This window comes from Pristis pectinata, chromosome 9 (genome assembly GCF_009764475.1).
Source record: "Pristis pectinata isolate sPriPec2 chromosome 9, sPriPec2.1.pri, whole genome shotgun sequence".
NCBI lineage: Eukaryota > Metazoa > Chordata > Chondrichthyes > Rhinopristiformes > Pristidae > Pristis > Pristis pectinata.
The window spans coordinates 11,021,578-11,044,811 of NC_067413.1; the positions used below are offsets into that span (position 1 = coordinate 11,021,578).

Sequence of the window (23,234 nt, forward strand, 5' to 3'; positions counted from 1 at the left end):
GGACTTGGAGAGGGCGCAGAAGAGGTTTAAACAGGACGCTGCTTGGATTAGAAGGCAGGGCAAGTGTTGGACAAGCTTGGGTTGTTTTCCTTAGAGTGGTGGAGGTTAAGGGGAGATGTGATAGAAGTTTATACACTGGGAGGCATAGGTAGAGTAGATAAATAGAATCTTCTCTCCGAGGGTCAAAATGTCTAATACCAGAGGACATGCATTTAAGGTGAGAGGGGGAAAGTTTAAAGATGTGTGGGGCAGGTGTTTTCACACAGATGGTGGTTGGGTGCCTGGAATGTGCTGCCGGGGTGGTAGTGGAGGCAATTATGAGAGACGCTTAAGAAGCTTTTAGATAGGCACATGAATGTGCAGAGAGTGGAGGGATATGGACCTTGTGTAGGCAGAAGGGATTAGTTTAGTTATGCACTTAATTAGTTTGGCACAACAGGGCCCATTTCTGAGGTGTACTGTTCTATATTCTATGTAAGTAATTTGTGAGACACGACTGGTATTCCGAACCATTTACACACTGCGGTTCAGTTTCACGTGGTCCTCTTACCCTGTGGACGCTGTGAGGTGACTGGGACATTTTTTTCTTTGGGGAATCTGTGCATCATTTATTGCCCATCCTTAATTGTCCTTAAGAAGGTGGGTGGTGAGTCACCCTCTCGAACCGCTGCAGTCCCTCTGGTGAAAGTACTCCCACAGTGTCATTGAGGAGGGAGTTCCAGGATTTAGACCCAGTGGCAATGAATTAACAGCAGTACATTTTCAGGTCAAGTGCGGTGCAGCTTGGGGAACCTGCAGGTGGTGGTGTGCCTCCTGTTGTCCTTGTCCTTGGTGGTAGAGACAGCGGGTTTGAGAGTTGCAGTTAAGTCAGTAACTGCAGTGCACTTTGGATGGTGCACACTGCAATCACTGTGTATCTGGTGGTGGAGACAGTCAATGGTCAGGTTGCTGACTGAGGAGCCAATCAAGTGGGTGGATGGTCTCGAACTTGTTTTGTTGCTGGAGCTGTGCTCGCCCAGGCGAGTGAAGCGTGTTGCACCATGTTCCTGACCTGTGCCTTGTGGACGGTGGGAAGGCTGTTTACAGCTCTGTGAGTCAGGGTCCAGTTCCAAACCCAGCAACCAAGTCGTTCAACAAATGACCACCTTGAAGCAAACCGTATGACTGGAACGACTCTTTCACATCTGACCAAAAATGCTTCAATGAAAGGAGAGTTAGTCTGCAGAGAGGGAAGTACAGAGTTGCTGGATCCTGAGAAACTATAATCAAACCGTAATTTTATAGTATGGTGACGTTTGAAACATGATAATATTTGCCATCCGAGTGGTGCACAGCAAGCTCCCACAGACTGCAATGCGCTACGGACAAAACAATGTACTTTTCTCATGTTGAGAGAGTAATAAATAATGTCTAGGACACTGGGGATATTTTCCCGCTCCTCTTCAGAGTAGAGTCATCAAATCGTGCAGCATAGACACAGGCCCTCTGCCCACCATATCCACGCCAACCACTGGAGTTATCTAGTCCCACTTACCCGCAGTTGGCTCATAACCTTCTGTGCCTTGGCGATATAAGTGTTTGTCTAGTTATTTCTTAAATGTTGGTAGCTATCTCCTCCACCATCTTGAGCAGTGCGCTCCAGGTTCTAATTACTCTCTGGTTGTAAAACTTCGCCCTCAGATGCCCTTTAGACCTTCTGTCTCTCCACTTATACCTATGTCTTCTTGTTTTAGACACTCCCATCAAGGGAAAAAGATTCTGACAGCCTTCCACATCTAACCTCCTCATAATTTTGGATGCCTCTATCAGGTCACCCTCTCAGCCTCGTCTGCTCCAGGGAAAACAAGCCCAGCCTATCCAATCTCTCCTAACAGAAATGCTCCAATTCCAGGCAACATCTTGGTGAATCTCCTCTGAACCCTGTCCAGTAGTGCTGTGGGATCATTTACCTGAATCAGACAGGGCTTCAGTTTAATATCTAATCAGAAGAACACCATCTCCAGGATTGCACTGGAGTGGTAGTCTACATTGTTGCATTGAAGTCTCTGGCATGGGACCCAAACGCAGAGCCTTCTAAGTTCCAACTTGGAGAATGAGCATTATCTAGTGAGTCACAGCCATCAGGAAAAAGAATAGACAAAACAAAAATCCTTTGCAGGTAATACCCACTACCAAAGACAGAATGAAGAGAGAAAAGTCCACAGAAGGTGCTCCACTTAATCTGCGTTATATATTTTTGGATTTATTGAACATTAGTTCTTAATTCAACAGGAAGGGAAATTATTTCTGCTGCCCAGTGTCCGACTGGCCTGCCCTATACTGAGGTTCAAGCTGTTGACCAAGCACAGGACAGAATCCCACCTCCCGATCATACAACTGCTTTATTCTATGGAGAATGAAAAGGAAACTTCTCTATCAGATCGGATTCCAAAATAAGATGCTCATTGTAGTGCAAAGTGGCCACAGTATTGCTATACTGAGGTAGTGATTAGGGTTGTGCAGGTTGGTTCAAGAAGCGAATGTTGAAGGGAGGTAGCTGTGCTGAGAGAAATGGAGTAGAAATTTCAAGATGAAGCAGTCATCAACTGGATGATCTTTCCCCCAGAATGCTGTCAGTGTTGCTCAATGCTTCCAGTGCTCTTGAGTTCCTTCCCTACTGCCTTTGTCATTTTCACACTCACTTCCTCTATTTCTTCACATCCTATCACCCACGTGCTGAGGCTTGACACAGGAAGGTAGACATCTAGGTGACCCACACAGGGTGAAGCAACTGGCCCTGCAACACCGGTTTGACTCCCCACAGGAGTCTCAAAGGCCGTCATACAGAACAGAAACAGGCCCTTTGGCCCATCCTATCCATGCTGACCATCAAGTGCCCTTTTACCAGCACTTGGTCTGTAGTCTGGAGCTTAGAATATAGAACAGTACAGCACAGGAACAGGCCCTTCAGCCAATGATGTTGTGCCAAGCTAATTAAACTAATAATTAAATGCCTAACTAAACTAATCCCTTCTACCTACAAAATGTCCATATCCCTCCATTCTCTACACATTCATGTGCCTTTCTAAGAGCCTCTTAAACACATCTATCATATTTGTCTCCACCACCACCCCTGGCAGTGTGTTCCAGGCACCCACCACTCTTTGTGGTGGGGGGGGGGGGGGGGGGGGTAAAAAAAAACTTGCCCCGCACATCTCCTTTGAACTTACCCCCCTCACCTTAAATGGATGCCCTCTAATTTTAGACATTTTGTGTTTGTGCATTTTGTCTCTTGTGCATTGGTGATTGAAGCCCTCACCTAGATACTACATAAATGTTGTGAGAGTTTCTGCCTCCATTACCCACTCGGGCAGTGTGTTCCTCTGGGTGAAAAAGTTCTTCTTCAGATCCCTTCCAATCTCCTACCCCTTACCTTCAATCTTTGCTCTCTGGTTTTAGACCCATCTCCTATGAGGAAAGGTTTCTTGCTATCTGTGCCACTCATAATGATGTACAACTCTGTCATGTCACCCCTCAGCCTACTTCTTAAGCACTTGAATCACCAAGGCTTAAAAGGCAACAGGCCAAGTGTAGATGGGTACTCAATGATTGCCATGGGTCGAATGGCCTGTTTCTGCGCTGTATAATCTGACTCTCTATACTCTTTAATTCCGTATGTTTAAGAGAACTGAATCCTTGAAAGCAAGATTTTAAAAGCCCTTGGGATCGGCAGCCAACTGACCCAAAAGATGGCTGGCATCTATGGCTCCAGGCATGGTAGTGTAGCAGTTAGCATAACGCTTTACAGCGCCAGCGACCCAGGTTCAATTCTGGCCACTGTCTGTAAGGAGTTTGTACGTTCTCCCTGTGTCTGCATGGGTTTCCTCCCACATTCTAAAGACGTACAGATTAGGAAGTTGTAGGCATGCTATGTTGGCGCCGGAAGCGTGGCAACACTTGTGTTCTGGGGGTAGCCCGCTCTACGCAAAAGATGCATTTCGCTGTGTGTTTCGAAGTACATGTGACTAATAAAGATATCTTATGGGCAGTGCTGTTGCCTTTTACAAGAAAGTAGTGAGTTCAATTCTGATTCCAGAGGCTTGAGCATATTGTTCAGCCTTGCACTGCAGTGGGAGTGCTACAGTGTCAGAGATGTCATAATTAGGATCACTAGGTTGGACAAACTTGGGTTGTTTTCTCTGGAGAGTCAGAGGCTGATGTATAAAAATATGAGAGGCATAGATAGAGTAGACAGTCCCTGGGTAGAAATGTCATATTGTAGAGGACGTGCATTTAAGGTGAGAGAGGGAAAGTTTAAAGGAGATGTGTGGGGCAAGTTTTTTATATACAGAGTGGTGGGTGCCCAGAATGGGCTGCCAGGGCAGTGGTGGAGGCAGATACGATTGTGGTGTTTAAGAACCTTTTAGTTAGAATATGCAGGGAATGGAAGGGCAGGCAGAAGAGATTTAGTTTAATTCGGCATCATGTTTGGCACAGAGATCGTGGGCTGAAGGGCCTGTTCCTGTGCTGTACTGTTCTATGTTCTATGTCACCTTTTGGATGAAGAGAGAAACCAAGCCTCCATGTGCTCATTCAAGTAGCGTATAACATTCCAGTGGCTCCTCTTTTGAGGAAGAGCAGGGAAGTTGGCCCTACTGACCTACCATGTGATTATGCCTCAGCAACGTATAAGTACAAATCATCTGCTCAATATCACATTGCTGTATGTGGGAGCTTGCTGTGCCCAAATTATCTGCTACATGCAAGCAACAATAATCACCTTTCAAAAGTATTACATTGGTTATAAAGCACATTGGGATGAAAGGCACTATACAAATGCAAGTCTTTTATTAATATTCTTGGAAATTAGGAGATGAGCAGTTATCGCATTGGCTTTTTTCCACACACAAGTGACATGGATACCAGAATACTCCATATATTTTCCAACCCGGACTCCAAACTTCTTTGCAATTATTTTTTCTTGGATTAAAAATAAGTTTTTCTGTGCGGAATGTGGCCTACAAGGCAGTTCAGTGATCAGGTGGTTTCGGATGAATGCTCCGACCGAGAAAATGCCTGTCATGGGAAGTTTGAGTCATTGTCATATGCTCATTGCCCAAAAATAGAAATGGAAAATAGTTTAGTTCTCCAAAATCTCATATTATTGACCAGATCAGTTGAGTGTTTCAGGCAACAAACACCACACTTAATTCACATTTATGGTCCAGTATCCAAAGGCTGGAGAATTGACTATAGACGTGAGTTCAAATCCCAGCAGTGCAGCAAATTAAAACTAAAGTAGTTAATTAAATAATCTTGCATATAGTGTTCATAAAACCAATAGGTTATTATAAACCGTGTTTGGTTTAATAATGTCCTTCAGGGAAGGAAATTGGGCCTTCTTCCCTGGTCTAATGTTACAGATTTGTACAGCACAAAATTGGTTTATTATTATCACATGTACCAAGGTACAAGTGAAAGACCTGTTTTCCATACCGTTCATACAGATCAATTCATTACACAGTGCATTGAGGTAGTACAAGGTGAAACAATAACAGAATGCAGAATAAAGTGTTACAGTTACAGAGAAAGTGCAGGGCAGGTAGACAGTAAGGTGCAAAGTCATAACCAGGTAGATTGTGAGGTCAAGAGTCCATCTTATTGTACTAGGGAACCGTTCAATGGTCTTATAACAGCAGGAGAGAAGCTGTCCTTTGGCCCACTATGTCCAACCTTTTTGCCTGTCTAAGTGTTTCTTAAACACAACGATTGTATCTGATTCCATCATGTCCTCTAGCAGCGAGTTCCTGTTATCAACCACCTTCTTCTGTCAAAAGTACCCCTCAAATCCCCTTTAGAACTTCCTCTCGCCTTAAACCTGTGCCTTCTTGTTTTTAACACCCTGACCATGGGAAAAGATTCTGACTGACTACCTTTATCAATGCCTCTTATAATTTTATATACCTCAATCAGGTCACCCTTCTGCTTCCTCACTCCAGGGAAAACCAGCCCAGCTCATCCAATCTCTCCCCATAACTAAAGTCCTCCAATTCAGGCAAAATCCCGGTGAATGTGACTCCACACCCAACAATATAATTGATTCTTAACCAATCCCAACCTCCTGAAATGGCTCAGTGACCCACTAGGTTCAATTAGAGATGGCCAGTGACATCCTGAGTGAATACATTAGAACAGAGATAAGATTTCTTTATTAGTCACATGTACTTCGAAACACACAGTAAAATACATCTTTTGAGTGGAGTGTTCTGGGGGCAGCCCGCAAGTGTTGCCACGCTTCCAGCACCAACATAGCATGCCCACAACTTCCTAACCCGTACGTCTTTGGAATGTGGGAGAAAACCGGAGCACCCGGAGGAAACCCACGCAGACACGGGGAGAACGTACAAACTCCTTACAGACAGCGGGGGGAATTGAACCTGGGTCCCTGGCGGTGTAAAGCATTACGCCAACTGCTACACTACCGTGCCTGCCTGAAGATTTCAGAATGTTTCTGCCTGGTTTTGAACCAGGGACCTTTTTGTGTGTTAGGCGAACATGATAACCACTACAGTCTTGAAAAACATTTCAGCCAGCAATGACAGTGAGGGTGTAAAGTTGAAGAGCATGGATTGTGCCTTTGCTGCAGCATCAGCCGTCATCCCATTGGCTGTTCTAACAGTCATGGAGCTCTAGTGTAACTGTGGTTACAGTTTAAAGATTGTGACCTATGAACTGGCCATGGGCTTCTTCTGGTTACACAGGCTCTACATAAACATGGCCCAGAGTTGCCCCTTAGATCTTGCTGCCAGTGTTTGGAACAACACACAAAGCACTGGAGGAACTCACAGGTCAGGCAGCATCTATGGAGGGAAATGGATAGTCGACGTTTCAGTTCAAGACCCTTCATCTATGGCCCTTCACCTGTCTAGGTGAAGGGTCTCGACCTGAAACATCCACTGTCCATTTCCCTCCACAGATGCTGTCTGACCCGCTGAGTTCCTCCAGCACTTTGTGTGTTGCTGCAGATTCCAGCATCTGCAGTCTCTTGTGTGTACCATTATATGTAGCCTGTTGCATCTCTGCAGGCAGGTGTTGTGTTCCGTATTGGTGTGTATCAGGGCAGTGGCTGGTGAGTTTAGGCCAGGTGGGTGTTGAGGCCATGTACTGCAGATGTGAGCGATGACTCTTGATCCTCCTCGGTCCACAAGGATACTGCTAAGAAAAGCTTTTAAAGGCTTAACTATTGGTAGAGCTTGTTGCTTGGGGCTCAAGCGAAGAAGGGCCAGCAAGACACAACTCCACAGCGGTGCCAGAAAGAGGCAGCAAGTCCCTCATTTCCAGAATCCAGTCGGAGGTTTTACAAACATCCATGGATGAAGGGAGTTAATCCTCAAAATCCCAGAAAAGAGGCACGATGTGGTCTGTTCCTACACTGGAGACACAAGCGGGTGGGAGGAGGTGCATGTGAACCCTTGCCTCTCCTGGAAGGACTGTTTAGGTCCCCGGATGGTGGTGATGAGGGAGGTGGTGTAAGGACGTGTTACACCTCGTGTGAGGGCAGGGGAAAGTGCCAGGGGTCAGGGAAGGATGGATGGGGAGGGATGAGCGGACCAGGGGGTGGTGCCTGTAGAAGGTGGAAAGGTGTAGGGAGGAGAAGGTGTGGCTGGTGGTGGGATCTCATTGCATCTGGTGGAAGTGAGTCCTGATGCAGAGTTCCGACCCGAAACACAGGCAATTCCTTTCCCCTCCGACAGATGTGGCTCGACCTGCTGAGTTCCTCCAGCAGATTGTTTGTTGCCTCTGTTTCTACATTGCCCGTGTTGTTGTGTGATTTGTTAATGCGTATTAAGGAAGAACATGATAAACAGAAACAAGAGCCAAACAACTCTTCCATCCTGTGACCATGTACCGTCTTTTCCTGCCTACTCCCCATAATTCCTGGATTTCTTTAGTCATCCAAGATCCTTGAATGTTCTCGGTCACTGACCATCCACAGCTCCCTCGTAATATTATACGATAGGGAAGGAGGCCATTTGCTCCATTGAGTCACATAACCATCAGCTGACCCAGGTGCCCACCTAAGCTGGTTCCATTTGCCCGTGTTTGGCCCTTATTCCTCTAAACATTTCCTTTCCATATACTTACCCAAATGTCTTTTAAATGTTGTTATTGTATCTGCTTCAGCTGCTTTCTTTGACAGCTCGTTCCATACACGCACTACCCTGTGTGTGGAAAAAGTTGCACCTCAGGTCTCTTTTAAATCTTTCCCCTCTATGCCTTCTAGTTTTTGGTTTCCTTTCTCTGGGGAAAAAAGCCTCTGTGCCTTCACCCTGTCTATACCCCTCATGATTTTATACACCTCTATAAGATCACCAGTGCCCACCCCCCCCCCATCCTCCCATGTTCCAAGGAGTAAAGTCCTAGTCTGCCCAATCTCTCCCTGTAACTCAGGCCCTTGAATCCTGGCAACATTCTCGTAAATCTTCTTTGTACTCTTTCCAGCTTAATGACATCTGTCCTATAAACAGGGTGACCAAAATTGTACACATTACTTCAAGTTTAGCCTCAGCGACATCTTGTACAATTGCAGCATAACGATCAAACCCCTATAGTCAATGCCCTGACTGATGGAGGCTAGCGTGCCAAATGCCTTCCTCACCACCCTGTCCACCTGTGACACCATTTTCAGCAAACTGTGCAATTAACCAGCAAATCATCACATCTTTCGGCTGTGGGAGGAAAATGAAGTTGGGGGGAAGCTCATACGATCACATGCAAACTCTACGCAAAGGACACCAGGGGTCAGGATTGAATCTAGGGTCATTGGATTATTAGGGTGGATTATTTGTGCAGTGCCCATGTTTAGTTCTGAGGGAGATGCTGACCTTGGACACTACAGTATAGGTTCACCAAAGTTGTCCTTGGGGTCTAACTCTCTCTCTCTACTTCCTTGTTCTGGGAGTCTATTCCACAAATCCTCTACCATGATTTTCCCTCACCTTCAAGCCCTATATAATCTAAACTTCCATTCTCACCACCACATGAATAACCCACATGAAAAAGCAACAAGATGCTGGAGGAACTCAGCAGGCCAGGCAGCATCTGTGGGGGGAGAAACAGACAGTCAACATTTCGGAACAGGACCCTTCTTCAGGACCAGATCACGGTTACGGATGGAGCACAGGTGTTCTGTGAAACAGTCACCTAGTCTGCGTTTGGTCTCGCCAATGTAGAGGAGGCCACATTTGACGCACCGAATGCAGCAGATGATATTAAGGGAGGTGCAGGTAAATCTCTGCCTCACCTGAAAGGACTGTTTGGGTCCCTGGATGAAGGTGTTGTAAGGGCAGGTGTTACACCTATGGCGGGGTGCAGTGGAAAGTCCCCGGGGTGGGAGTGGGATGGATGGGAAGGGAAGGGTAAACTAGGGAGTCGCAGAGAGAGCGCTCCCTGTGAAAGGCAGAAAGTGGTAGGGAGGGGAAGATGAGCTTAGTGGTGGGGTCCTGTTGGAGATGGCAGAGAATGATGTGTTGGATACGTAGGCTGGTGGGATGAAATGTGAGGACAGGGGGGACCCTATCCCCGTGGGTCTGGGAGGGGTGGGGGTCAGAGCAGAAGTACAGGAAATGGCAGAGATGCCAGTGTGAGCTCTCTCGACCACAGTCGGGGGGAGCCACGGTTACTAAAAAATTGGACATTTCGGATGTCCTGGAGTGGAAAGCCTCATCATGGGAGCAGATGCGGCGAAGGCAGAGAAATGAGAGGAAGGGATTGCGTCCTTGCAAGAGACAGGGTGGGAGGAGCTGTAGTCGAGGTAGCTGTGGGTGTCAGTGGGTTTGTAGAAGATGTCGGTGGATAAAGAATCTCCTGAGATGGAGATGGAGAGATCCAGAAAGGAGAGAGAGGTGTCAGAGATAGTACAAGTGAATTGGAGAGCCGGGTGAAAATTAGTGGTGAAATTTATGAAACTGTCAAGTTCCGCACGGGTGCAAGATGTGGCATCAATGCAGTCGTCGGTGTAGCGGAGAAAGAGTTGAGGAATGGGGCCGGAATATGCTTAGAACAAAGACTGTTCAATGTAGCCAACAAAAAGGCAGGCATAGCTGGGGTCCATGTGAGTGCCCATAGTTACACCCTTGGTCTGTAGAAAGTGAGAAGAATCGAAAGATTTGTTTAGAGTGAGGACAAGTTCAGCCAGGAGGAGAGTGTTAGTGGAAGGGGACTGGTTCTCTCTCTGGTTGAGAAAGAAGCGGAGAGTGGTGAGGCTGTCATGATGGGGAATGGAGGTATACAGGGACTGGACATCCATGGTGATGAGGTTGTGCGTGCCAGAGAATTTAAAGTTATGGAAGAGTTGGAGACCGTGTGAGGTGTCACGGATGTAGGTGGGAAGGGATCAGACCGGGGGGACAGAATAGTGTCCAGGTACGAGGATACGAGCTCAGTGGGGCAAGAGCACGTGGAGGTAATAGTCTGCCGGGACAGTCAATCTTGTGGATTTTGGGGAGAAGATAGAAAAGGGCAGAAGAAGGCTCCTGACCCAAAACATTGACCGTCTGTTTTTCCCTACAGATGCTGCCTGGCCTGCTGAGCATCTTGTCGTCTTTTCATCTAGATTCCAGCATCTGCAGTCCTTTGTTTCTCATGAAAAACCCACAACTGTGGTCAAACCACACAGAATAATGTTATGTCCCAATATTGCCAACTTGGGATATACCAATGTAGTGATTGTGTTACTAAGCTGGTCACCACAGGTTATCTTGCAGGGGTAAGCTGCACAGGTTAGACCCTGAGAACAGAGGATTAAGAGGTGACAAAGTTGATGGGGAAGGTGGGGAGAATCTATTTCTTCTAATGAGAAAATGTAGAGTAAGGGGACACCATCTTAATATCAGAGCTAGGACATTGTGGGCTGATTTTAGGCAGTACACTATGATGCTGGAGGAACTCAGCAGGCCAGGCAGCATCCATGGAGAAAAGCAGGCGGTCAACATTTTGGATCAGGACCCTTCTCCACGGATGCTGCCTGGCCTGCTGAGTTCCTCCAGCATCATAGTGTTTTTCATTTAGATTCCAGCATCTGCAGTCCTTTGTTTCTCTGGTTTTAGGCAGCGTTTCCCCACCCCTGGGGGAGTAGAAATTCAGACCGTCTTTCTTCCCCCCCCAAAATAATTTCGAAGTGCAGCTGAGAAACTTTCTTGACAGATGACTGAGAGTTACAGAAGCAGAGTGGGTAAATGGAGCTGAGCCATGACTTAGTTGGACAAAGCAAAAGGCCTCCTCGTGTTTGTTTGCGTAGCATTCTGTACTTGAAGAGAAGCAAAGGATATCTGCGAAGTTCTGGTCATCACATTAGGAAAGATGTGATAGTGTTGGAGAGGGTGCAGAGGAGATTCACCAAGATGTTGCCTGGGATGGAGCCTTTCAGTTATGAGGAGAGGCTGGGTGTGTTTTCCTTGGTGCAGAGCAGGTTAAGAGGAGACATGATTGAGGTATATATAATTATGAGGGGTATGGATAGGATAGACTCCATGCACAGTCTGCTTGTTGAGCCTGTCCCCTGCACAATGGGCCCCTTGGAATTAATGAGAGACATCGGATACCTGGAGAAAGTCAAGTAGAGCCTTTTATCTAATTAATGTGCAGTCATTTTAAAATTCTATACATATTTTTAACAGGGTGTAAGTGATTTTGAATGCTTACGAATGTCAAAGCTTTTAATAACATAGAAACAAAAACAAAAATTTCTGGGGTATCTCAGCAGGTCAGGCAGCATCTATGGAGAGAGAATGTTTCAGGTCAATGACCTTTTATCAGAACTCTGAAGGGTCATCCTCAGCATTTTGTTTTTATTTCAGATTTCCAGCATCCGCAGGGTTTTTTTGCCTTTCAATTCAAATCATTGACAGCTTTGACAGCCGGTGAACCTTTAGGGGGGTGTGGCCTCACCAGCAATCAGTGCCATTCTGTGAGAGCAGCTGGCCACTTGTCCTGAATGGGGAGTTGAGCCACACTGCAAGGTCCTGCCCTGAGTCTTGTCAATGGGCTGAAAGCTGGGCTCCAAGTCCAGCGCCCTGCTGGAGGAAGGAAAATGGCTCAGGGCAAGCAGCCAGCGATCCAAGGAGCAGAATATCTGCCCCTACCCCCCTTTTTTTTACAAACAAGATGTAAATGCTGAAGTCGGTTGCATTTGTAGGCTGAGACTGTTTTATTGACATGGTCCTAAATGTGACTCTTGCTCTCTCTGCAGTTGTGTTTCTGCTGCCGGACAAAGAGGTTCTCTATCTTCACCTGGTCGTACACCTGCCAGTTCTGTAAAAGGTTTGCCTCACGCCCTCTTCGCGCATCCATCTTATCACCCACCTTGTCTTATAGATGATTTGCTTATGATCTTCATTCAGATAGGAACTGATGTAATGGTTATCAACTGTAGGGAATATTTGGCATCTGTTAGCCATAATTTTCTCAAAGGGAGAAAACAGTTCAACTAGAAATCATTGGTGATGTGTGCTGTCAAATGTTTCTACAGTTGATAAACTTTTCATCTGTTTCACAAGGGCTTGGTTAGTTGAATATTAATGTTTTTGTTCTAAATGTCTTCTGATGAGACTTCATGATCCCCTCTCTGAAGACATCCCTCAAAAATCAAAACATTGACCTCTTTCCATGCTTTTGCCAACTCCATTCTCAGCCCGTCCCTAGGAGGTCTGCAGAAGCAAGCCAGTGACAACATTCAAGGGGGGATCGTGCCTTCTACTTGGTTCCTCCACTGTCAACAGTGGAAAGCCTGTGGAGTCATAGAGTCATACAGCACGGAAACAGGCCCTTTGGCCTAATGGTCTTTGCCGACCAAGATGCCCATCCAAGCTGGTCTCATTTGCCCGCGTTTAGCCCATATCCTTCTGAACCTTTCCTATCCATGTATCTGCCTAACTGTCTTTTAGAAGTTGTTATTGTACGTGCCTCAACCACTTCCTCTGGCAGCTCATTCCATATACAGACCATCCTCTATATGGGGGGGAAGAAAGTTGCCCCTCAAGCTCCTATTAAATTTTTCCCCTTTTACCTTAAACCTATGTCCTCTAGTTCTTGATTCCCCAACTCTAGGGAAAAAGACTGAATACATTTAACCTATCTATGCCCCTCATGATCACCTCTCAGTCTCCTGCACTCCAAGGAATAAAGTCATAGCCTGTCCAACCTCTCCCTATAGCTCAGTACCTTGAGTCCTGGCAACATCCTTGTAAATCTTTTCTGCACTCTATTGGCATCTTTCCAATAGCAGCGTGGCTAAACCAGAACACAATAGTCCAAGTGTGGCCTCACCAGCATCTTGTACAACTGCAACTTCTATACTCAAGTCAATGGAAGGGGAGGCTTTGTTCTGTCTCTCTCCACTTCAACAATGCTGGTATTTTGACAGTTTGTTGATCAAACAAGGTCAAGACTGTATTTACTTTGTTAGTACAATTCCCACCACTTAGATCTGGTGTGTGGCACCAGCATGATATGCCCACAATGCACAATAGTTGGTACACCACAAAGGCACGAATTTTAAGCACTGTAGTTTCGTTATGTATCCAAGGAAATTGGCAAGCCGCTGCTGAGTTGATGAGCTGCAGCTGTTCTTTTTGGTTGCACACTGAATGGTTAACAGTTTGCTTTAAGCTTTCTCCACTTTTAAGGCTATACAGTAGATCCCTGTCAACTTAAGGTTTCTGCGCAGGTGGTTGTTAAGGGAAAAATAAGTACAAGATGTAGTTTTGTTTTTGTTGCACTGCCGGGCTACTGCTCGAATATCCCCAATGATGTAAAGTAACTTGCAGTTTCAATATGTGGCTGAAATGCAGTGAATGTGATGCATCACTGGCTGAAACTCTAATGTTTTTCATTATTAACAATGTCAAACATGATGCCATCGAGTACTCTATCGCAACCTCTTAATTCACACCACGCCCTCTGCTTGCTTGCTTGCTCCCGCCAACATCAAAACAAAGACTAGATAATCTTCTTAACACAGTGACCAGGACACTGCGAGGATGCCCTTGCTCTTTGAGGTAGTTCCATTGGATCTTTTACATCATTGAGAGTTTGGCTTAACAACCCATTCAAAAGTCTGCTCCTCTGGCAGTGCAGCACTCCGTCTGTGCTGCTTTTAAGCTTCATCCCAGGTTTTTGCACTCATTTTGGGAATGGGATTTAAACCCTCTGATCCAAAGGTGAGGGTGCAATCCATTAACCCCAGCCGACCCCTCCCATTTAAGCAGCAGCTCAATATTAAAAACTCATTCTTGTTTTCAAATCTCCCCTTAGCCTCCTCCCTGCCTAAACTCTGTAACCTCCTCCATCCCTAGGATCCTGCAAGGTTTTTTTAGGCTTCCGTTGTTGCCTTTTGCACATCCCTAGTTTAAATTGCTCTGCCGTTTAACAGCTGTACCTCCAGATGCCAAGATCCTGAGTTCCAAAATTTCTGGCTTTAGCCTCTCGATCTCTCTACCTGAGATGATCCTTAAAAACCACTCCTCTGTCCTAATAAATTTCCTGCAGAAGGAGAGATTTGTTTATTTTGTGATCAAATAAAAAATAATCTTTTGAAGCCTGAATTATGAGGAGAAGATGGTCAAACTAGGACTTTATTTCATGGAGTGTAGGGTGACCTTATAGAGGTGTGTAAAGTCATGAGGGGTATAGATAGGGTGAATGCACATGGTTTTTATCCCAGGGAAATGGAATCAAAAACTAGAGGACATAGGTTTAAGGTGAGAGAGGAGACATTTAAAGGGGACCCGAGGGGCAACTTCTTCACACAGGGTGGTCAGTATATGGAACAAGCTGCCAGAGGTAATAGTTGAGGCAGGTACAATAACAGCATTGAAAAGACACTTGGACAGGTATGTGGATAGGAAAGATTTAAAGGGATGTGGGCCAAATATAGGCAAATGAGACTCACTTAGATGGGAATCTTGGTCTGCATGGACAAGTTGGGCTGAAGGGCTTTTTCCGTGCTATATTGCTATATGCCTTTAAGTGTAGTTACTGTTCTGAATTGGGGTCCATGTGAAACGTTGTTTGGTGACATTCCTGGCTTGGCACCTTGGGATATCTTGCTAGTCTAATGATGGTGTGTAAATGCAGAAGAAATTGCATTTATATAGCATCTTTCATGTCCCTTTCAGTTAATCAAGCCTTTTTGAAGTGTAGTCGAATTTGTAATGCAGAAAACGGGGCAGCAGTTCATACGCAACACCAGAAAACTCCTACATACAGTGACACGATGACCAGATAATGGTTTTAGCAATTAATTGAAAAATGGGCACTGGAAGACCTCACTTGCTTTTCTTTGAAAGAGTTCCAGGGGGTCTTTTTTACATCCTTATGAGCTCAGTATAATGACCCATCCAAAAGGTAGCACCACTCAGAGTGCAGCACTCCCTCTGCACTGTGCTAGACAATCCTCCTGGAATTTTGCACTCACATTTGAACACTGGGACCTCTGACTTGGTGAGAGTGCAACCCATTAAACCTAGATGACACTTTACAGATTTTCTGTAGGTAGGAAGGATTAGGTATGTCGGCACAATATTGTGGGCTGAAGGGCCTGTTCTGTGCTGTACTGTTCTATGTTCTATAGCTATGGAGTGTGTGAAGTCTGATTGTATAAGACTTTATATTAGTTCAATACTGTTCAGTAGAAGTTGTTTCTGGTCTTGCAGTTGAAGTTATCTAAATATTAATATAAATCTGAGATAGATTTAGTCTGACATTGAAACTGCTATACCCAAAATTGACATGACATTGATTTATTTTTTTTGGTTGGGGTAATCACCTGCCTCTTTTAACTGTGGACAGCTGAGGTGGTGGGGATTGGAAATGTACCACAGCATTAAAATTCCTGATAAAATGAGCAGCATCATTGTTAATGAGACTCCTGCCTCCAGCAGTGAGTTTGTTTAGTCAATAAACAAACTGCATGGCTACTTAACTGTTTTTGGTTCTCTCCCCACAGGCCGGTGTGTTCACAGTGTTGTAAGAAGGTATGTTTCATTTGTTGAGATTTATATCTGAATTAATGCACGTCTCCACGTCGATCAATAACTGGACTCTTTTAATAACAAGAAGTTCAACTGGCCCCTTTGTGTCTGTGATCTAGATGCGACTGCCCTCCAAACCCTACAGCAATCTTCCCATCTTTTCCTTGGGACCATCAGCCTTGCCGAAAGAGGGGAAAGTGCTAAAGCCAGAGAAGACACTGAGCAGCCGACGCCGCCACGATGGGCAGCACAAGGGTCTCGTCAGGTACCAGACACCAGACCCCTCCCCGAGTCACACAAAGAATGGTCAAGTTCAAGTTTATTGTACCCTGGGTGTAAATGCCATGAAATTAGTTTACTGCAGCATAGTGCATGACAGACATAAATTACAGAAACTTAAATTAGCATAAATTATTCATAACTTACACAACAAAATAAAACAAAAATAAACACAGCAACATTAATCAATTTGAGGGAACTGTAGTCTGAGGTAGAATTAGGGTTTTTCAGGTCAGTTCAAGAACCTGATGTCAGTGGGGAATAAGGTAAGGAAAGATATCTTTATTAGTCACATCTACATCGAAACAAACAATGAAATGCATCTTTTGCGTAGTGTTCTGGGGGCAGCCCGCAAGTGTCGCCACGCTTCTGGCGTCAACATAGCATGCCACAACTTCCTGTTGAACCTTGAGGTGTGGGTCTTCAGGCTCCTGTACCTACTGCTCGATGGCAGCATCGAGAAGAGAGCACAGCCCGAATGGTGGGGGTCCTTAATGATGGATACCACCTTCCTGAGACATCACCTCTTGTAGATGTCCTCGACGGTGGGGAATGGACTTCAGTTCTGTGATGTGCTGCATAAGAACTGAAGGAAAATACCGCAGAGGCTGAGAATCTGAAATAAAGTTGCTGGAGACACTTGGCGGGTCACTTATGGAGGCATTGGGGTGAAAGGGTAGAAAACAGGTGAGTTTTGATCCAAGATCATCTGAACATTAACTCTGTTTCTGTATCCATTGATGCTGCCTGACCTGCTGAGTGTTTCCAGTGTTCTCTGTTCTTATTTCTGATTTCTGGCCGCTATGGTGTTTTGCTTCTATCCAGTTATCATTGGGGAATTCCCTCCCAGGCTTGTGGATATTGAGCTTGGTGGAAGATCCCAAGATAGTGGCTGATGGATGTTTGTTAGATAAGGCAATGTGGAATAAAGGCAGACAATCGAATTCGAGGTGGGTATTGCTATGATCTAGTTCAATGGCAGAACTGGCTCAAGGAATAGTAGCCTGCTCCCATTGGGAAAACAAACTGAATTTTGCAAATGAAGAAGACTACAAATTATACCTGATGATATTTTCAAAATGGGCTGATAAGCCAGTCCTGAGTGCAAAGATGGTCACTGTTTTACAAAACAGATTTGCAGGCATTTAAGACTTGCAATGAAGAGCAGCTGACCAGATGTCCTGAACAATGAAGGTTGATGAAAAGCTCAGTGTTCTCAAAATTGTAGAAGATAGGATCAGGAGTCTCAGGCTTCTACCACCTTTCTATAAGAGCACAGCCCATCTGGTCTTGGTCCCAATTTGCAATTTTCCTCTTTACTTCCCATAGCCCAACATACCCATAGTCCAAAGAACTGACCAAGGCTGCGTCCACTGCATTCCAGTAATCTTTTGGTTTCTTTTTACAGTTGAACCCTAGCTTCAGTGCAGGATTGTAAATGCCTTCAAGTCGCTTATGGTTAAGAAAGCCTTTGTTTTGCCTTTCTCCCTCTCAGTTGATCAAAAAGCAAATAGGACCAGATCTGGAAATCTGAATTAAACCAGAAAATCCGGGGAACATCCAATGACTTTTTATTGACCTGAAGCGATAACTCTGTTTCTCTTTCCACAGATTTTTCCTGACCTGCAGAGAATTTCTGCTATTCTCTCTTTTTTATCTCCCTTTCCTGCCCTTTCACTCAGTCTGTTCATGTTGTTTTGGCAGCTGCTTGCTCCTGTCCACACAACTGAGTGTTTCCCGCTTCGAACCATTAGCAAACTTAGATGTACAAGCCTCTATTCCTTCAGTAAGACGTGAATGTAATGGCAGGGTCCCAGTACAGTTACTGGTGGTGACACCATTCATCACATCCTATCAGTAAGAACAAACCAGAGGTAGGGAAGTATTGGAAAAAAGTTCTAATAGACAGGATTGATCTGCAATTGGAAAGGCAGGGATTAATCAAAGAAAGTCAGCATAGTTATATTTGATCCCTTCTGACCAATTTGATTGAATTTTTTTGAAGATGTAACAAAATGTGTTGATAAAGGGCAGTGTGGTTGATGTTGTCTATGTGGACTTCACTAAGAGCTTTGATGAGGTACCACGTGGGAGACTGGTCCAAAAGGTCAGATCCCATAGGATGCAGAGCAAATTGGATCCAAATTGGCTTTGTAATATGATGGAAGATTTTTTTGTGATTGGAAACCCATGAGTATTGGTATATAACAGGGATCGGTTCTAGGACCCTTCCTGTTAGTTAGAAACATTAACGATATAAATATGAATGTAGGAGGTATGATTAATAACTTTGCAGATGACACAAAAGTTGGTGATGGTATTGATGATGAAAAGGGTAGTCATGAGCTACAGGATGACATCAGTTTGGTAAGCAAGAAAAAGCTATTTTTAATGGACTTTTTTAAAGATGTTAGACAGCAATGTGATACATTTTTCAGTGAACCAGGTAAGTTGAAAGGGAGCTTTTGAACTGGGGCTCTGGTGAGTTTAAAGGGAGTGTGGAAACAGGGGCCATGATGAGGGGGAAGAGAGAGTGGGAGCTGAGCCCTCAGTGAGTGGGAAGAGAGTATGGGCAAACATCAGCGGGTGAACCAGATGCAAACCATTGGGATTTTATAACTCGTCAGGTTATCAAATACCTTCCAGAAATCCATGTCAGTAACATCCAATATTGGTAATGTGAGTGACTATCACAAAGAATTTATCCAAATTACTCAGACATGATGTATCCTTAATAAATCCATGCTAACCTTCTATGATACGCTGATATTTGTTTTAGGACTGTTTCTTTCATTCATTCAGAGGGTGTGGGCATTCCTGGAAAACCCAGCAGTAATTTCCTATTCATTGTAATTCTTGAACTGTGTGGCTTGTTGGGTAATTTCAGAGAGCAAGCAATAGTCAGTTGCCATAGCACGAAAGAGATATATTTTAACAACAACCTGATACTTTCATAATAACAGTTGCAGATACTGGCTTTCTCATTTCTGATTTGAGTTAATTAAAATTCCCCAGATGAACTCATCATTATGTTTATATGGATTAATAGCCCTCTAACAACCACAATGCTGCTTTGCTTCCTTCTGTTCCACCGTCTCAATGACAAGCTCTCTCTGTTTTCCCTGCAGTGAATGTTAAACCTGAAAGTTGTCCAATTTCTCCCTTCTTCCCTGTCCAAGTTGAGAGAAGTTCTTCTTCTCGCATTTTTCCTCAAACTCATTTGCTGTCACCAAACATACTCAGGAATCAAACACAATTTAAAATATTTTATTTTAGAAAATGATGTTCTATTTAAATTGGGAACTTGAAGAATGAAACATGACTGAAAATGGCTTTAACTTTTTTTTAAAAAATAAGCATTTTAAATCACAACGAGAAACTAAATCCTATGAGTTAAATATTTTTTAAAACTTAAAAAAACAGAAAATGCTGGAAATTCTCAGCAGGTTAGGCAACAGTGGTGGAAGGAAATGTTTCAGGGTGCTTTAGAGTTTGATGAATTTCCTGGCAGTTTTGTTTTGGATGTTTGGGGTTTTGCCTCTCAACCTGTTTACATAGCCACATGTGATGTGAAGTTTTCAAATCATAATGTTACTCCAGGAGGAAACATTGGTTAGTGTGACCACTGTTCAAAAGACTGGGAACACCGGAAGTAGTTATCAAGACTGAGGAAAAATATTGGTATGAATTGCTCAGAGTTTCCCAAGTTGCTGATGGAGGGATTCAGATTTGGATTAGTAGTTGAAAATTGGCAACTTGTATAGTATTTAATCTGTGCAGTAAATGTACATGGAATTTTCACAGACGTGGGATGACAAGTCTGTGTTGTTGTCTATTCGTCAGTACAGCATAGGTCCTACGGTCCATTACGTTGTGCTGAACTAATTAAACTAGTAATTAAAAGCCTAAAAAACTAGTCCCTTCTGCCTACACAAGGCCATATCCCTCCATTCTCTGCATATTCATGTGCCTATCTAAGAGCCTCTTATACACCTCTATTGTATCAGCCTCCACCACCACCCCTGGCAGTGCATTCCAAGCACCCACCACACTTAAAAAAAACTTGCCCTGCAGATACGATAGGGTCTTTCAAGAGACTTTTGGATAGGTACATGGAGCTGAGAAAATAGAGGGCTATGGGTAAGCCTAGTAATTTCTAAGGTAGGGACATGTTCGGCACAGCTTTGTGAGCCAAAGGCCTGAAGTGTGCTGTAAGTTTTTTATGTTCAATCTCCTTTGAACTTATCCCCTCTCACCTTAAATGCATGCCCTCTAGTTTTAGACATTTTGACCCCAGGAAAAAGATACTAGCTGTCTACTCTATCTGTGCCCTTCATAATCTTATAAATTTCTATCAGGTCTCCCCTCTGCCTTCACCACTCCAGAGAAAACAACCCAAGTTTGTCCAACCTCTCCTCATAGCACATGCCCTCTAATCCAGGCAGCATCCTGGTGAACCTCTTCTGCACCTTCTCCAAAGCCTCCACATCCTTGCTATAATGGTGGGACCAGAATTGAATGCAGTTGGATGCTTAATAATAAAATGTGCCTCTGAACTTGGCCTTGTATAACCAAGGGGGAAGTTGTAAACCAGACTTGTCTCACAATTCAAACACTCTCCCTAACATGAGCTTGCTTGATCTTTCAAAGGTTTCCATCAGTGTCTAAATCCTCTGAGAAGCCAGCTGATAACCTGGAATTTCCCAAAGAGCTGATGGAGGACTGGAGCACGATGGAAGTTTGTGTTGACTGTAAGAAATTTATTTCGGAAATCATTAGCTCCAGCCGACGGAGTCTTGTCTTGGCGAACAAGCGCGCCCGGTTAAAACGGAAAACTCAGTCCTTTTATATGTCCTCCACAAGCACATTGGAGTTTCGACTGGCAACACCAAAGGAGCGAACTATAAAAGAGGTTTAGACTTGTGCCTTTTTATTTTCTCCCCTCTTCCTGAAGTTTTTTTTTGTTCGAAGTGGCATCTCGGAATGAAATAACTGGATCCATAAAACACAGGAACATGGGCTGACTATGCTAAAATTCCTATGTATGTAGCTTTCACCTAATAACAAAAGCCAGGATTCATTTATATGGACATATCTTTGTGAATGGGTCTTATCAAAGATGAAATAATGTAAGTTACCTGTATATAAATGTAATATATTTTATTAATAGGAGGATTTGGGCCCCACTGACATTGGTAGTGGGCATCTTATTGCCACCTACAACAGATGAAAATTGACAACTTGTATAATATTTAATCTGTGCAGTTTATGTACATGGAATATACTACAGACAGACAAAGATTAATCTGAAACATCATCTGAGTAATCTTATGCGATGGTGTTTTTTTAAAGTATGGTTTGTGTCTATAGACTAGTGAGGAAGATTGTTTTGGATGTGATGGGCACTGGGGGCTCACTTTTCTATGAATTTAAGAAGTTATTTTATGTTTTAACAAGGATAATGGTGGAATTATCACACTGTTCACTGATAAAGCTCCAGAAAATTATCAGTATTTGTTAGACCGATTGGTGGACCCTTGCTAAATGCCAGCTTACACAAAACAAGTTTTGCACTTAGATGAAGTACTTGCTTCATGCTCTCTTTTAAAACTCATTTGATTTTCTTCCTGACTGTAGCACCGTAAGCAGTTATCCAATGAGCTAATCAGGCCAGCACGATACAACAAATCCATTGCTAACCCTTTCTGTCTTGGCTTATTGGTTCCCTGCCTGAACACTTAAGGAATAGATTGTCATCATCTTCCCGCCCTTTCACTCCAAACCCTCCCTCCTCTCGCTCACCCCTCCCCCACAAGCCTGTGCGCCTGAATGTGCTGCAATATATAGTTTCTAAATTATATTGTAGAGCTGATGTGAACAAGACTACCATTCAGTTCACTTGTACCACCGAGATTCCTGTATGTTCCTTGTAATTGCATTAAAAAAAACACTGTAATCTTTATTGAGTCTGCTGTCTCTCATTTAGTGGTGGTGAAAGGATTTTCACTGTGTAAGCTAACATACAACTTTTCCAGCTTGGATATAAGGAGTGATCAGTTGAGCAGTGAGCCTCCAGAATATCCACATTTAATATTATTTAAAAAAAGAACTTTTGAATTTTACTGAGGTTACTGGAATTAGTTAACGTGGATTACCACAGTGGTGAGAGAAAGTATTTTCTTTTTGCTGATTCTGATCCTGAATTAGGCTGAGCAAGCTAGGGCTTTTCTCTTTGGAGAGAAGGAGCATGAGATGTGACTTGATAGAGGTGTACAAGATGATAAGAGGCATAGATCGAGTGGACAGTCAGAGACTTTTTCCCAGTACGACAATGGCTAACACGAGGGGACATAATTTTTAAGGTGATTGGAGAAAGGTATAAGGGGGATGTCAGGGGTACGTTTTTTACACAAAGAGTGGTGGGTGTGTGGAATGCACTGCCGGCAGAGGTTGTGGGGGCAGGTACATTAGGGACATTTAAGAGACTCTTAGAAAGATACATGAATGATAGAAGAATAGGGGGCTATGTGGGAGGGAAGGGTTAGATAGATCTTAGAGCAGGATAAAATGTTGGCACAACATGGTGGGCCGAAGGGCCTGTACTGTGCTCTAGTGTTCTATGTTCTATGAATTAAATTTGAGAGTTTATCATTTACATCTTGGTGGAGTAAATTTGCTGTCAGTGATGCACAAACTTCATGTGGGAGAAACAAAGGACTGCAGTTGCTGGAATCTAGGTGAAAAACACGATGATGCTGGAGGAACTCAGCAGGCCAGGCAGCATCCATGGAGAAAAGCAGGCGGTCAATGTTTACGGTCAGGACCCTTCTTCAGCACTGAAGATAGGAAAAGGGGAAGCCCAATATATGGGAGGGAAAAGCAGAGCAGTGATAGGTGAATAAAAGAGGAGAGGCGGGGTGGGCACAAGGTGGTGATAGGTAGACG

The 23,234-nt window shown here is 44.1% G+C and overlaps 2 protein-coding genes across 5 annotated transcripts in view; one reads left to right on the forward strand and one right to left on the reverse strand.

Annotated features, from left to right (window-relative positions):
- LOC127574709 (protein spire homolog 1-like) overlaps positions 1-22,256 on the forward strand; it is a 210,604-nt gene extending 188,348 nt beyond the window's left edge. For 2 of the 4 annotated variants that reach the window (XM_052023996.1, XM_052023995.1), the window contains 4 exons: positions 12,230-12,300; positions 15,986-16,013; positions 16,130-16,275; positions 20,940-22,232. In XM_052023996.1, coding sequence (XP_051879956.1) covers positions 12,230-12,300; positions 15,986-16,013; positions 16,130-16,275; positions 20,940-21,207 — 513 coding nt within the window. In that variant the 3' untranslated portion in view covers positions 21,208-22,232. Of the gene's footprint in view, positions 1-12,229; positions 12,301-15,985; positions 16,014-16,129; positions 16,276-20,939 lie in introns of all 4 variants that reach the window. The other 2 variants (XM_052023999.1, XM_052023998.1) reach the window with 2 other exon arrangements.
- Positions 1-23,234, reverse strand: part of si:dkey-29h14.10 (caspase-1) — a 49,250-nt gene that overhangs the window by 1,803 nt on the left and 24,213 nt on the right. The window lies entirely within an intron of this gene.